The sequence below is a fragment of the Epinephelus lanceolatus genome, chromosome 14 (assembly GCF_041903045.1).
Source record: "Epinephelus lanceolatus isolate andai-2023 chromosome 14, ASM4190304v1, whole genome shotgun sequence".
Classification (NCBI taxonomy): domain Eukaryota; kingdom Metazoa; phylum Chordata; class Actinopteri; order Perciformes; family Serranidae; genus Epinephelus; species Epinephelus lanceolatus.
In genome coordinates this window covers 40,853,074-40,865,593 of record NC_135747.1, presented here as the reverse complement: position 1 = coordinate 40,865,593, position 12,520 = coordinate 40,853,074, and the positions used below count along the sequence as shown (strand labels likewise).

Sequence of the window (12,520 nt, the reverse complement as noted above, 5' to 3'; positions counted from 1 at the left end):
GAGGCTGGTGACTCGGATGAACTTATCCTCAGAAGCAGAGGTGACTCTTGGTCTTCCTTTCCTGGGTCGGTCCTCATATGTGCCAGTTTGGTTGTAGCGCTTGATGGTTTTTGCGACTCCACTTGGGGACACATTTAAAGTTTTTGCAATTTTCCGGACTGACTGACCTTCATTTCTTAAAGTAATGATGGCCACTCGTTTTTCTTTAGTTAGCTGATTGGTTCTTGCCATAATATGAATTTTAACAGTTGTCCAATAGGGCTGTCGGCTGTGTATTAACCTGACTTCTGCACAACACAACTGATGGTCCCAACCCCATTGATAAAGCAAGAAATTCCACTAATTAACCCTGATAAGGCACACCTGTGAAGTGGAAACCATTTCAGGTGACTACCTCTTGAAGCTCATGGAGAGAATGCCAAGAGTGTGCAAAGCAGTAATCAGAGCAAAGGGTGGCTATTTTGAAGAAAGTAGAATATAAAACATGTTTTCAGTTATTTCACCTTTTTTTGTTAAGTACATAACTCCACATGTGTTCATTCATAGTTTTGATGCCTTCAGTGAGAATCTACAATGTAAATAGTCATGAAAATAAAGAAAACGCATTGAATGAGAAGGTGTGTCCAAACTTTTGGCCTGTACTGTATATATATATATATATATATATATATATATATATAAAATCAACAGGTGATTTCCTTCTCTTTTAGTTTATATTTTCCCACCTGGACCTTCATGCTCTGCCATTTCTCCTCTAATCATCACGCTGTAACCTGTGACAGGCTGTTATGACATATTCACATATATGGAGTTTATTCACGTAGGTTTACATCAGCAAAGGTTTGTGACAGAATCAGAGAGGAGAGGGAGAGACGCTGTGCTGCTGCCAGAGGAGCCGCTGACTGAGTTCCCTCTGAGCGCTAAGACAAGTAAAACATTCAGGACGCCACAGTTTCTTCCACACTATTGAAGCGGCTCCTCTTTTTGGAACCACCAAGGAGTCCCTGATAATTTCGCTTTCAGCCATGCAGTATGACGTCAATATGTCAACAGGTCGTAATATCGCATATATCACAATATGAATTTTTCATATGATATTAAGAATTATACCAGTATTATGGTGAACGAGATGATATGACACACCCCTGGCGACTGGGCTGAAATATTTTAACTTTGTTTATGGGAAAGCGATCTTTGCACATCTGTTGTTGAGGAGGACAGAAAGAGATGAGTAACAAAAATGAACTCCTGCAGACTTTCAACACTTGATTTATTGAATAGCTGTGTTTCAGTCAGTGGTAGTGTGTGTTAGTGCAGATTCACGGTACTTGTACTTTACTTTTTATTTCCATTGTTTGAACCTTTCTCCTTCTCCTCCACTACATCTCAGAGATAAATTTGTACTTTTTACTGCACCACATGTGTCTAAATTTCTTTCTCTGTAGTCATATATACACAGGCCCAAAAAAGGGCACAGGTACTCAGGAGGCAAATTGGCAAAAACAACTGAACCAGTGTTTTATATTTTGTTGAGTTCTGTACTTACATTATCCTAAACATTTCCAACAATGTTCAAACCATGTCTCCTTTGCACATGCGTCTGGGTTGTGGTTGTCTGCAAGAAGTTATCCAGTTATTTATCCAGTTTTAAGCCACATTTTTACAACACATTTGGTAGATCTTGGTTGTTTTTAACTATAATAAGGATTTTAGTCTTCAGACATCTGAAGTTCTCAGATAAACAAGCTGAGCAAAAGTTAGCAGCAGCTTGACTCCAGCCCTGCCTCGCCAAACAGCGTTGGAGAAACACAGATTTTTAACATGAAGCAGCTTTATTTAGTGTTTTTACCTGCGTAAATCAGCAGGTTCATTTGTATTGGAGAGGAGAACATCTGCTAATAAACAGCACCACTGCTTCAGCTGGAAATAGAGAATGTTTGGCTTTTGAGCAATTGACTCAAACATTCATTCATCTTCTGTAACAGCTTATCCTCCAGGTCGGTGAGAGGCAGGGTTCACCCTGGACAGGTCACCAGACTATCACAGGACTGACACATAGAGACAGACAACCATTCACACTCACATTCACACCTACGGACAATTTAGAGTCACCAATTAACCTGCATGTCTTTGGACTGTGGGAGGAAGCTGGAGCACCTGGAGGAAACCCACGCTGACACGGGGAGAACATGCAGATTGCTTAAAGAAGGGCTCCCCCACCCTGGGGTTTGAACCAGGAACCCTCTTGCTGTGAGGTGACAATGCTAACCACTGCAGCACTGTGCCGCCGTTGACTCAAATAATTAAAATAATGTGCGATTTATTGCAGGTTGAGGTGAGAGGTGAGTTTTAATCTCAGGGACTGGATGATAAAATGTCTCCCTGCACCTCCAGTTTTCTCTGACACATCCTGCTTTGGATGACACCACTACAAAATATTCTAACACCGGCTTTAGTAAACACACAAAGAGGTGAATGACCACTGTATCATCTTTATTTAATCCAGCTGGTCATGAATGAAAGGAGGAGCAGGAGAGGTGCTGACAGAGAGGAGGAGGAGAGAGGCGTCACAGGAGAGGAGCTGTCACTGTTTGACAGCCTGATCCTCAGCTAGGACAAAGACAAATGGTCTTAAAGTGGCGACAACACTCCTGATGTGTGTGTGTGTGTGTGTGTGTGTGTCAGTCACCCTGCCATGGCCCCAGACAGGCTTTTGTCAAAGTGGGTACACGGGTGGCGACACACAGCAGCTGACAGACGGACATGACACAGAAGTCTGTTTAGGGAGGTGACAGGAATGTAGTGACCCACAGAGGAATGCCAGGCGGACGGTCACAACACTAATCAGGCCGCTGCTTTGTGCGTGCGTGCATGTGTGCGAGCTGACTGGGGGGGGGGAAGCTTGATACAGTGGTTTGTCTCATCTACACGTGTCAGGATAGCCTTCCACGTATATCAGATGAAGAGAGGGGACTTTGGTGAGCGGCTGTGAGTGACCCTGAGCTCTGAGCTGCAACCGGCGGAGGAGTGAGTGACTGATCTCGCTGCTATCTCTCAGTTTGCAGGTGCAAGGCCGAAGCTTTTAGACCAGACTTAGACCTTGCCACAGAGACGCTTTTGTCATCCCTGACAGCACCTGGACGTCATAAAAACCAGTATGAATGACTTATCTGTCTTTTCTTAACTCTGTGTTTCTGCCTGCTGTGTTCCAGATGGTGCTGCTGGCGCGCTGCGAGGGCCACTGCAGCCACACGACCCGCTCCGACCCCCTCATCTCCTTCAGCTCGGTGCTCAAGCAGCCCTTCAAGAGCACCTGCTCCTGCTGCCGGCCGCACACCTCCAAGCTGAAGGCGGTGAGGCTGCGCTGCGCTGGCGGGACTCGCATCACGGCCACTTACAGATACATCCTAGCCTGCAACTGCGAGGAGTGCAGCTGAACGGGGAGCAGCAACCCTCCCAGACCCTCAAGACTCTCAAGACCCAGGATCCTCTTGGCCTCGGGCCTCGCTCTTCAGCTATCCAGAGCGTTTTTGGTTGATTATTGGATCAGGAAATTGCCCCGGAGGACAGCAGCTCAAGTTGTTGTTATCTTGGGAGTGATAGTTTGGAGCGATCGTACCACCCTCACACAGACCTTAAAATTGACCTGCAGCCTCTGGGACTCAGACCGAACATACTATACCCTCTCCATTATGTGCGTCCAATCAGTACAAACCATATGAAGCATATTTCTCCAGCGCACGAGGCCAGACACCACAAACTGCCGTTCCCATGGGCCACATGGAGACCCTCCTCGCTGCGGAGACGCACTGCGCTCATTACAGGCCTCCGTAATTCATAACACACATGCTCACAAACCACAGTTTGAGAGCTCATTACAAATATCTGCAGCAGCTTTCTGCCAGCTCCATAAAAACCCCGCCGCGCATATGACAACAAAACAACACGCCTCGTTAAAACGCAGCACGGGAAAGGACAAGGCTCGATGAGAGCGTGCGGCCTACATGAGCCCGGACATGTGGCGGACCTATAGGGGAGCACCTGCGTCGCGCTTACTCACCCAGTAACATTTTACACACTCCCTGCGGACTTTCATCTAGCTGTGTAAAACATGAGCGACGCTGACAGCAGAGCTCATCAGGTGAACAATAAAAGAGTGGCGGCAGACGGTGTAAGAGGAGCTCAGAGGATGAAAGAGGAGCGGGGATGAAGGTTAAGCCAGCGCCTGGGTGGTCGTGCAGACCATCAACAGACTTTCAGTGTTCATTTTAAATGTAATCTATTCTATTTGGATCTTTGGGATGTTCCTGTCAACATTAATGAAACTGTAGCTGCCGCTTTTGCCTGTCGTGTATCGTTACTAATGACATGTTCAGTGTTTTGACTCGGAGCAAACTCTCCTGTCACAACTGTGCTATGGTCGCTCTGCATACGTCTGTAAAGCCTGCGTACGTTTCCCTCATGATGAATACCAGAACTTCAAACTCTCTGTGTGTGTGCCAGGCTCAAATACGTCTGAATCGTCTTTGGCCATCAGTGTTTGTGGTCACTTTATCTGAATTAAAAAATGAACAACTCTCACGATGTACCAATTGTGGTTTTTTTCTATCATAAAAACTCCAATTTTCAAACACCACAAAAATTTCAGTGCATTTATTTTGAGTTTGAACAGAATAATGGGGCTTTTATGGGAGCAGAAAAGCCAGAATACTTTTTTATTTAACCACTAATGAATATTTAATTTAAATTTAAATACCACTGAGCATTGAAATATTGAACTTTAGGGAGCAAAGTAGTGGTGTGTTGCAGGACTGTCTTTATCATGAGACTCAAGGAAAAACCATAGGTGCTCTTGAAGAAGAGGGTCAGCACTTGGGAAGAAAAAATGAACGTCAGGCACTTATGCGTGGAGCAGGAACATTGAAATTAGGTTCACAAAACATGGCTGCTTACATTACAAAACACTTTGAGGCATGTCACCTTCATAATGGCCTCTCATTGTGATCTGTAGCTGTCACCCATCTGCACTCACTTATCAATCAGGACGGGGTGACACCCGCTACCAAGCTCACAAATCTTTGCTTGACTCCTGTCCACCCTTTTGTACCATGCTGTCGGTGGTAAGCGGCCATGTTTTTTGAATAAAGGCTTTTTAACTTAACTCAAGTGCATTTGTTCCTGCTCCACGCATCAGTGCCTCAAGTTCATTTTTTCTTCCACTGAAATATTATACTTTGAAATCCATCCGTCTGACTTTATGGGCTTTGATTGCCATTTTGAAATTTCCACAAGGCCATTCAAGTTAAAGCAGTGCACAATTTCAAATACATAATTCATGCAACCAATATTTAAAAAAGCTTTTTTCAAATTACTCAAATTCAGTTAAAGTCTGAACTTAAAATTAAAGTCACAGGCCAGAAAAATCTGGTTACATCCAAAAACTAAAATAAAAGATGGAAAATTAAAAACCAAGGATCATCAATCGAGCCAGAGGAAACACATCAGACCTTCGTCCAGCTGTAGCAGGCTTCGTCCTGTCAGTGATCCAAGGAAGAAAAGATCAGATGAACGAGTGGGAAGTTAGAGTGTGTAAGATTCAGGGGGATCTAGTGGCATCTAGTGGTGAGGACTGCAGATTGCAACCGGCTGAAACTTCTCCTGGTTAGAATTCGTTCAGTGTTCATTGTTAGGAGGTTTTTACCAGGAGCTGAATTATCCACAGAGGTCTCTTCCTCTCCAAAACAAACTGACCAGCTGATTTTAAAACTGTAAAAACACTGAATGAAGCAGTTTCATGTTACAAATCTGTGGTTTATCCTATTTGTTTGGCATGTTGGAGACAGCCAGCTAGCCTGGCACCTGCTGCTCAGCTGTCATCATCATGCAGGAGGTTCCTCCAGGTTTGTGCTGCATGATAACAAAACACTGCTTCACCATGTCTTGTTTTAACTCTTGGGACGGTAAGTCGGCCAGTCCCAAATGTCCTCAGAATCTAAAAGGTTCATATGTCACAAGCACGTAGCGATATAGTTGTGTGCTGAGCCACAGAGTGATTTATACACAGGCAGTGAGATTTTGAAATCAATTCTGAGTGACAGGTTTTAAGCGTAAGGATTTTAGAACCGGAGTAATGTGGACAGGACCCGAGCAGCAGCATTTTGAATTGTCTACAGAGATATCTTTCTCTCCAAAACAAAACGGCCCGGGTGATTTAAACCAGAAAGAACAGTGAATAAAGCAGATTCATGCCAAAAAGAAATTGTGTTTTTCTACTCCTGTCACGGAGGGGCTGCTAACTACAGTGCGAAAATGCAATGGCCCTATATAAAGCCAGTGTTTGGTTTTTTCGTTCTTGGCTACTGTAGAAACATGGCGGTGCAACATGGCGATCTCCGTAGACAAAGAGTCGCTCCCTTTGGAGATATAAACTGCTCATTCTAAGGTAACAAAAAATATACTCATAATATTATATGCTGTTTCTGCCAATATATCCTCCTAAATCTTACACTGGAACCTCAAGACACTGGAATTTCCTGAATTTGTGAAACTATGAAAAAGACAAACTATAAAATCAAGTTTCCAGTATCAGCTCTGTAAGATTTAGATAAATATGTCCTGTACTTGGATAAATATCTCCAGGAGTTTTTTATCATACAAGCATATAAAATTACTGACAGGAAGCTCATAATTTACACTTTCCAATGTGTCCAATGCCAAATACTGAGACGTTTATACCCTTTAATACCTTGATTTTGACATAAACATTTTTAAATCAGTCATTTATAGCAGTGACGGAGCGCTAAGTGCCACAACAGTTTAATTTTGCCTACCTGTTTGTTTTTTTAAAAAAACATAATGCAGTTGTACAACAACATTAGAGTGTTAAAATTACCACAGTACCCCGAAACCTCCTCAGTCTGCTGAGGGTTAATGACGCACACCTGGGGACACTTGTTAACTTGTTCCAATGTGTGTTCACTGAATGATAGGAAGGACTCTTGCCTTGCCTCTGGAGGATCCTTCCTTGGAAGGACTTATCCTACCAAGGCCAGCCTGTTGCACTTTTTGGTCCAAACTTGTGACACCACAACATGCAGCATTCCTTGTAAACCTTCCCTTACGCATGTGAAGGCAATTTGAGTCCAACAGAGGAATAATGGCTCACCTCTAACAGTGAAAAATACTCAATAGAGAGATAACTAGTCCATACCCATTGAGTACAGCATACCATACCATGACTTAGTCATACCAAAAATAAGAAAACACCAACATTGGTCCACAGGGGGAGCCACAGCGATCGGTCGCATTTTAGCCATTTTGAAGCATTGTTCTGTTGTTATAGCGCCACCCAGCTGCCAATTAGAGTTAAATTTCTCCAGTCACCTTGAGGCGTCCTGTTCTACATATCTACCAAGTTTAGTAAAAATCCATATGGCGGTTAGGCCTAGATAAGAAATGAGCTCCCTAGCGCCCCCATTTTGTTTGATGGGGTCAATAATGGAGGGGTCCCCTCAGATTATGTGTGGTCATATGCCTACAAAGTTGCGTGGTGATGGGTGAAACCCTTGAGATGTTATACACCTTTATGTGATGAGCCACGCCCTCCGCAATATTCATTGCCTTATAGAAGCTCAGTTTTAGTAAGTTTTCCAACTTTTGCCAAGAGGGAACTTTAGATATTGCTCCCTAGATTATGTTCACCCAGTTTCATGCAGATTGCTCAAACTTCCTAGGAAGAGATCCATTTGAAGTGTTTTTCAAAAAATTCAAAATGGTGGAAAATCTATATAAGCGGAAGTTATGGGTTCTTGAGGCAAATGTGTTCCTCATGAGGAGAGGCATCTCTGTGCAAAGTTTCATGTCTCTACGACATACGGGGCATGAGATATGCCCATTCAAAGTTTGACATTTCAGTCGGTTGCTATAGCGCCCCCCTTTGGCCAATTGATGTAATATTGCTTCATTGGCATCCTCCCATGACCCTCTACCACTGTGCCAAATTTCACATGGATTGACCAAGTCAGTGAGGAGAAAAATGTGGAACAGACACACACACACAGAGACACAGACAGTTTTCGTCATTATATAGTAAGATATAGATGTGTTGGAATGGTCGAGTATAAATCATATCAAGCTTACTTATTTGATTAAACTCAAATTATTTGGGCACTTTTTTGTGTCCATAAGGTTTCACAGATGAAAATTTAGACATGGGGAAATCATGACTGACTTCTCTTCTCACTGAAACTTGTAACCAACTTACTGATAACCAGCCTGTTGCTCTCTAGCCTGCAAAGCTCAACGTAAAAAATAAAAATTGTTAAGTATATGGAAATCTTTTTAGGTGTCCATGAGCGAGACACTGAATCCCATCAGCTGCAGAGATGCTTCTGAAGCAGAGGGAGAATAAAAACTGAATCTCTCTGTGAGGATTAATTCAGTATCCCACATTTTAAAGCGTATGTGAGAGCGTGACGGTGTGCAGCCAGCAGTGCAGACTCTCCATGGCCCTCACACACAGCGTATACACCCTGCACAGATGTCTTTGTTGTGTTCAGAGCTGTAACGTTACCCTCCCCGTGTGCAACAGCACAACACGCTGCTCTGCAGACGTTTCAATCCCGACTGCAACTGACAGCATGGCCGGCTGCTTCACACGTGAACCCAATAAAATCATTTTCCCTCTGACTCTGGAGATTAATCTGACTTTCTGTGCTGTCTCCTCTCACTGTGTCTCTCCTTCATCAGCACACACACACACGTTAGTGGAGAGGAGGCATTTTGTGACATGAGGCAGAAGGGATAATTATTTGGGGAACCAGTGTGACAGAATGACAGAGGGGCAAGATAATGGCAGTCATTCTCGTGCTAACTGTGTCCTTGCAGAGAAACATGAGGGAGAGCTCCAGGCTTTCTCCACTGAACAGTAATATAAACCCAACACTGATTTTTCTCTGGTTTAAGTTAAAGATTTAAGACTTTCTCTGCACTCACAGAAGACGCATTTCTCTAAAACTTTGGTTGAAAATTTGCAGAATGTCACGTTATTCCTACTAAACCCTTGAAGACTTTGAAAAAGACTCTAGATACACGCTGAATTAAACACAGACTCTTGTTCACTCCACAGCTCCAACAGTTTCTCCTCCTTTTTCAAAGTACAAGAGAACTGAGACTCGGTCTTGTTTTCACGCCTCCCTGGAGTCCCCTCCATGTTTCCTGTTGACAACATTCATTCATTATTTGTACAAACCAAAAACTGAGCACAGCGTTAGTTCAGACAGGACACAATGTCAAGCTCAGCTCACGTCCCAGCTACATCAGCTGATCTCAAGCAGCCTGATCAACTGATGGAGCAGCTGATAGATCACATGATTCCTTTCTATGCAACCCATTGGTAAATCTCATTCAGGGCGCCCTATTTAAACTGCTCTGGCCTGTCTACTGTTGCTGCTTCCTCTGCAAGCTGCTTTGCAACCTGCCTCCACCCCAGCTCCTCTTTTTCATGCTGTGTCTGACTTATCACTGTCATTTCTGTTTGTCATTGATGCTGCTCTGTTCTGTTCCCGGGGGGTCTTTGCTGCTGCTCTCTCTGCCTTAGGCTTACCATGTAGGCGCATGGAAGGGCAGACAGGTGTGCTCTCTCTGCTTTAGGCTTTCTGCGTTGGCCCGAGGAAAGGCAGAGACCCCAGAACAGAGCCATACCGCCAAATATAATACTGCAAATGGAAATAAAGTTTTCTTTGACAAAAGTGGTCCTGACTGAAATATAAACATTTCATAATATAAAACATGCTTGATTTTGTTGGAACATCAAGACAAGAAAAAGACTGACTTAAGACAGCTCAGACTGAGTTTTATCACAACCTTACAGCAAATGATTGAGAGGAAAATTCTCATGACTTTATTCCGACATTTGAAATTTGTCAGCAACAGTTAAGTTGATTGAAAAGTCATTTGGTGTAAGGCCGGCATTTGTGAGCACTCCTCCTTTTCCAAGATAATCCATCCACCTGACAGGTGTTGCATAAAGATGCTGATTAAACAGCATTGTTACCACACAGGTATGCCTCAAGCTGGTCTCAACAAAACGATGCTCTAAAATGTGCAGTTTGATCACGCAACACGACGCCACAGATTTCATAACCCAGCTGGCACCAACATCATAAGTCGTTGAATTTAGGTTGTGACGTCAGGTGACCAAAATTCAACGCCAGGACATCTAACGCTAATTTGACGTAGAATATTGAAAACAGATGACGTTGATATTTTGTTGATTTTAAGTTGTGTTATATAGAAACCAACAACCTGGCCTCACTCGTTGAGATTAACATCTGCCGCTTGTGCAGACACTGACAATAAAAGCCATTCTTTAACGTCGGCATGGTATACAGTGCTCAGCGGTGTCAGGGGGAAACACGACAGGACAAGAGCGTGTCCTGTAAGATTATAAAGCCATACTCTGTTTTTTTTTACCTAAAGCCAACCATGTGTTTTTGTTGATGGAGGAGGATAGAGGAGAGGATAAAAACGTCAATTTGTATTGTTGTACCGATGTAGTGCTTTTATTTTGAAAGAGACTATGCAAACTGTACATTTCCTGTGAAAACAGATGTGTATTTTGAAAACAGACAATGCATGTAACAGGCTGAAGTTGACACGGCGTCCCACAACGTCAACAACCAACACACCCAGGGTACTTTGGACGCCATATGTGGACGTGGAAAGTCCATGACTAAACATGGACATGTGACGAGGTCACAGTGAGGATGAGTTGCTTCCAAACATGTCTTGTCCATGTATCATGATGTAAAGTAACATCATTTAGTTGTGAAGTATGAAGGATAAAACCCAGCATCTGCAAAACTTCATAATGTTAACATCCACACATCATGAACTTCTAACGTCCAACATCTTCCTGATGTCATTTTGAAGTCCAGTGCCAGCTGGGAGTTACGAGGCAGCGTGCCATCAGCCTGCTGACTGCAGGACTGTCCGCTGTCATGAAAGCAGCAGAGACATCATTCATCACACACAGTTTTTCATCTCCGTCTTTCTCCAGGTGTTAGACAGGCACATGTGCTCTTTTTATATCAGCACACGTCACACACATCCATTCATCCTTGATCCTAATCATAACCATCCAAGTGTTTAATAAAAATCATAGAAAAGAGGCGTTTTATTGGACGGCGCTATAGGTACCTCCTTGTTAAGGAGAAATTCACATCTGTGTGTTTAGCATTCCATTAAAATGCCAGACGTGAAACATGGACAACGGCCATGAGCTGCTGGAGGCTTGACAATATGACCATTCAGCGGCTCCACATTAGTGCAGAGCTGAGGTGTGTTATCGAGCTGTCAGCACATACTTTACTGACAAAATATGAATACAATCATGTCAGTTGTGCTGTAGCTCTCACACGCTTTAACAGGCTGAACACCGATCCAGTGAAAGGCTCCAACAGGAAAGAACATTTTCATATTTTTATAACGTTTCAGTGAGTATTTCATTAAACGTACGCACTGTTTATACAAGTGTGTGGAATAGTTGGACATTTTCTGTGAATGGCAGCGAACAAAGACGAGAGGATCTGCAGAACATTTGGTCTCAGACAGGCGCACAGGACGGACCACGTTAAATGTTCATCAGCTGACAAATGACAAAGAGGACAACACTGTCTTGATTTGTGGTGCATTAACAATCATCAAATAGTCAAATTTATCTTGTAATTGTCTTTGTGATTCTTAAAATCTTCACACATAATCTGATTAACCTGTAGCCAAGAAAGTCACCAGAAAGAAATGTTGGCATGCACATTTCTGCAAACCATGAATACATCACATTTGCATGTTTCATATGTCTCATATCAACATTTCGTGATGTAGCATATGAGCTGACTCTGTCGTCAGGAGGTGGAGGGGATGATGGATGGTGTGACATCTGTGAAGCGCCTGCCAAGCTGCAGACCGCTGTTTGAGATTAACAAACAACAAAACTGGTTGTTTTTCTAAGGTGCTTCCAGCAGCTTTTTAGGCTCCAGACAAAGTTGTTTTGGAGGAACTCATCGCTGTTTTTCCTGCCAAGCGAGGATAGTGCCACCAAAACAAGCCAAAACATTACTTTGTCCAAACCATTACCATGTGGTTTTGTGCCTAAATCTAACCATGTTAACAACAGGATTGTAAAGACATAAAGTTTTAACATATCTGCTGCATAATTACACACTAATGTAATGTATATGTGGTTTGAAGAGACGTACAATAAAGGACAGCAGAGGAGATACACACACCAGTGCATCTGGGCTGGACAGCCACCAATAGATCCACAGGCTGAGATCAATTTATTTAAGACATCTGTGCACAAAAAGAAGGCGCTCAGAGTGCAAAAAATAATAAAAAAGGTGAATAAAAACAGCAGCAAACTTCTCAGTCCTTGACTATCATCAGTGCTACTGACATGAGGGCTTCACAGAACAGATACAAGGCTCGTTGGAGATAAACCACACAACGCATGCTGGTTAAT

General features: G+C 43.2%; 1 protein-coding gene across 4 annotated transcripts in view; it reads left to right on the top strand.

The window, feature by feature from the left end:
• The window catches only part of ndp (norrin cystine knot growth factor NDP), a 37,675-nt gene extending 33,033 nt beyond the window's left edge, over positions 1 to 4,642 (top strand). For all 4 annotated transcript variants that reach the window (XM_033617058.2, XM_078174724.1, XM_033617057.2 and 1 more), the window contains one exon: positions 3,213 to 4,642. In XM_033617058.2, coding sequence (XP_033472949.2) covers positions 3,213 to 3,437 — 225 coding nt within the window. In that variant the 3' untranslated portion in view covers positions 3,438 to 4,642. The remainder of the gene's footprint in view (positions 1 to 3,212) is intronic.
• Positions 4,643 to 12,520: the final 7,878 nt, after the last annotated feature.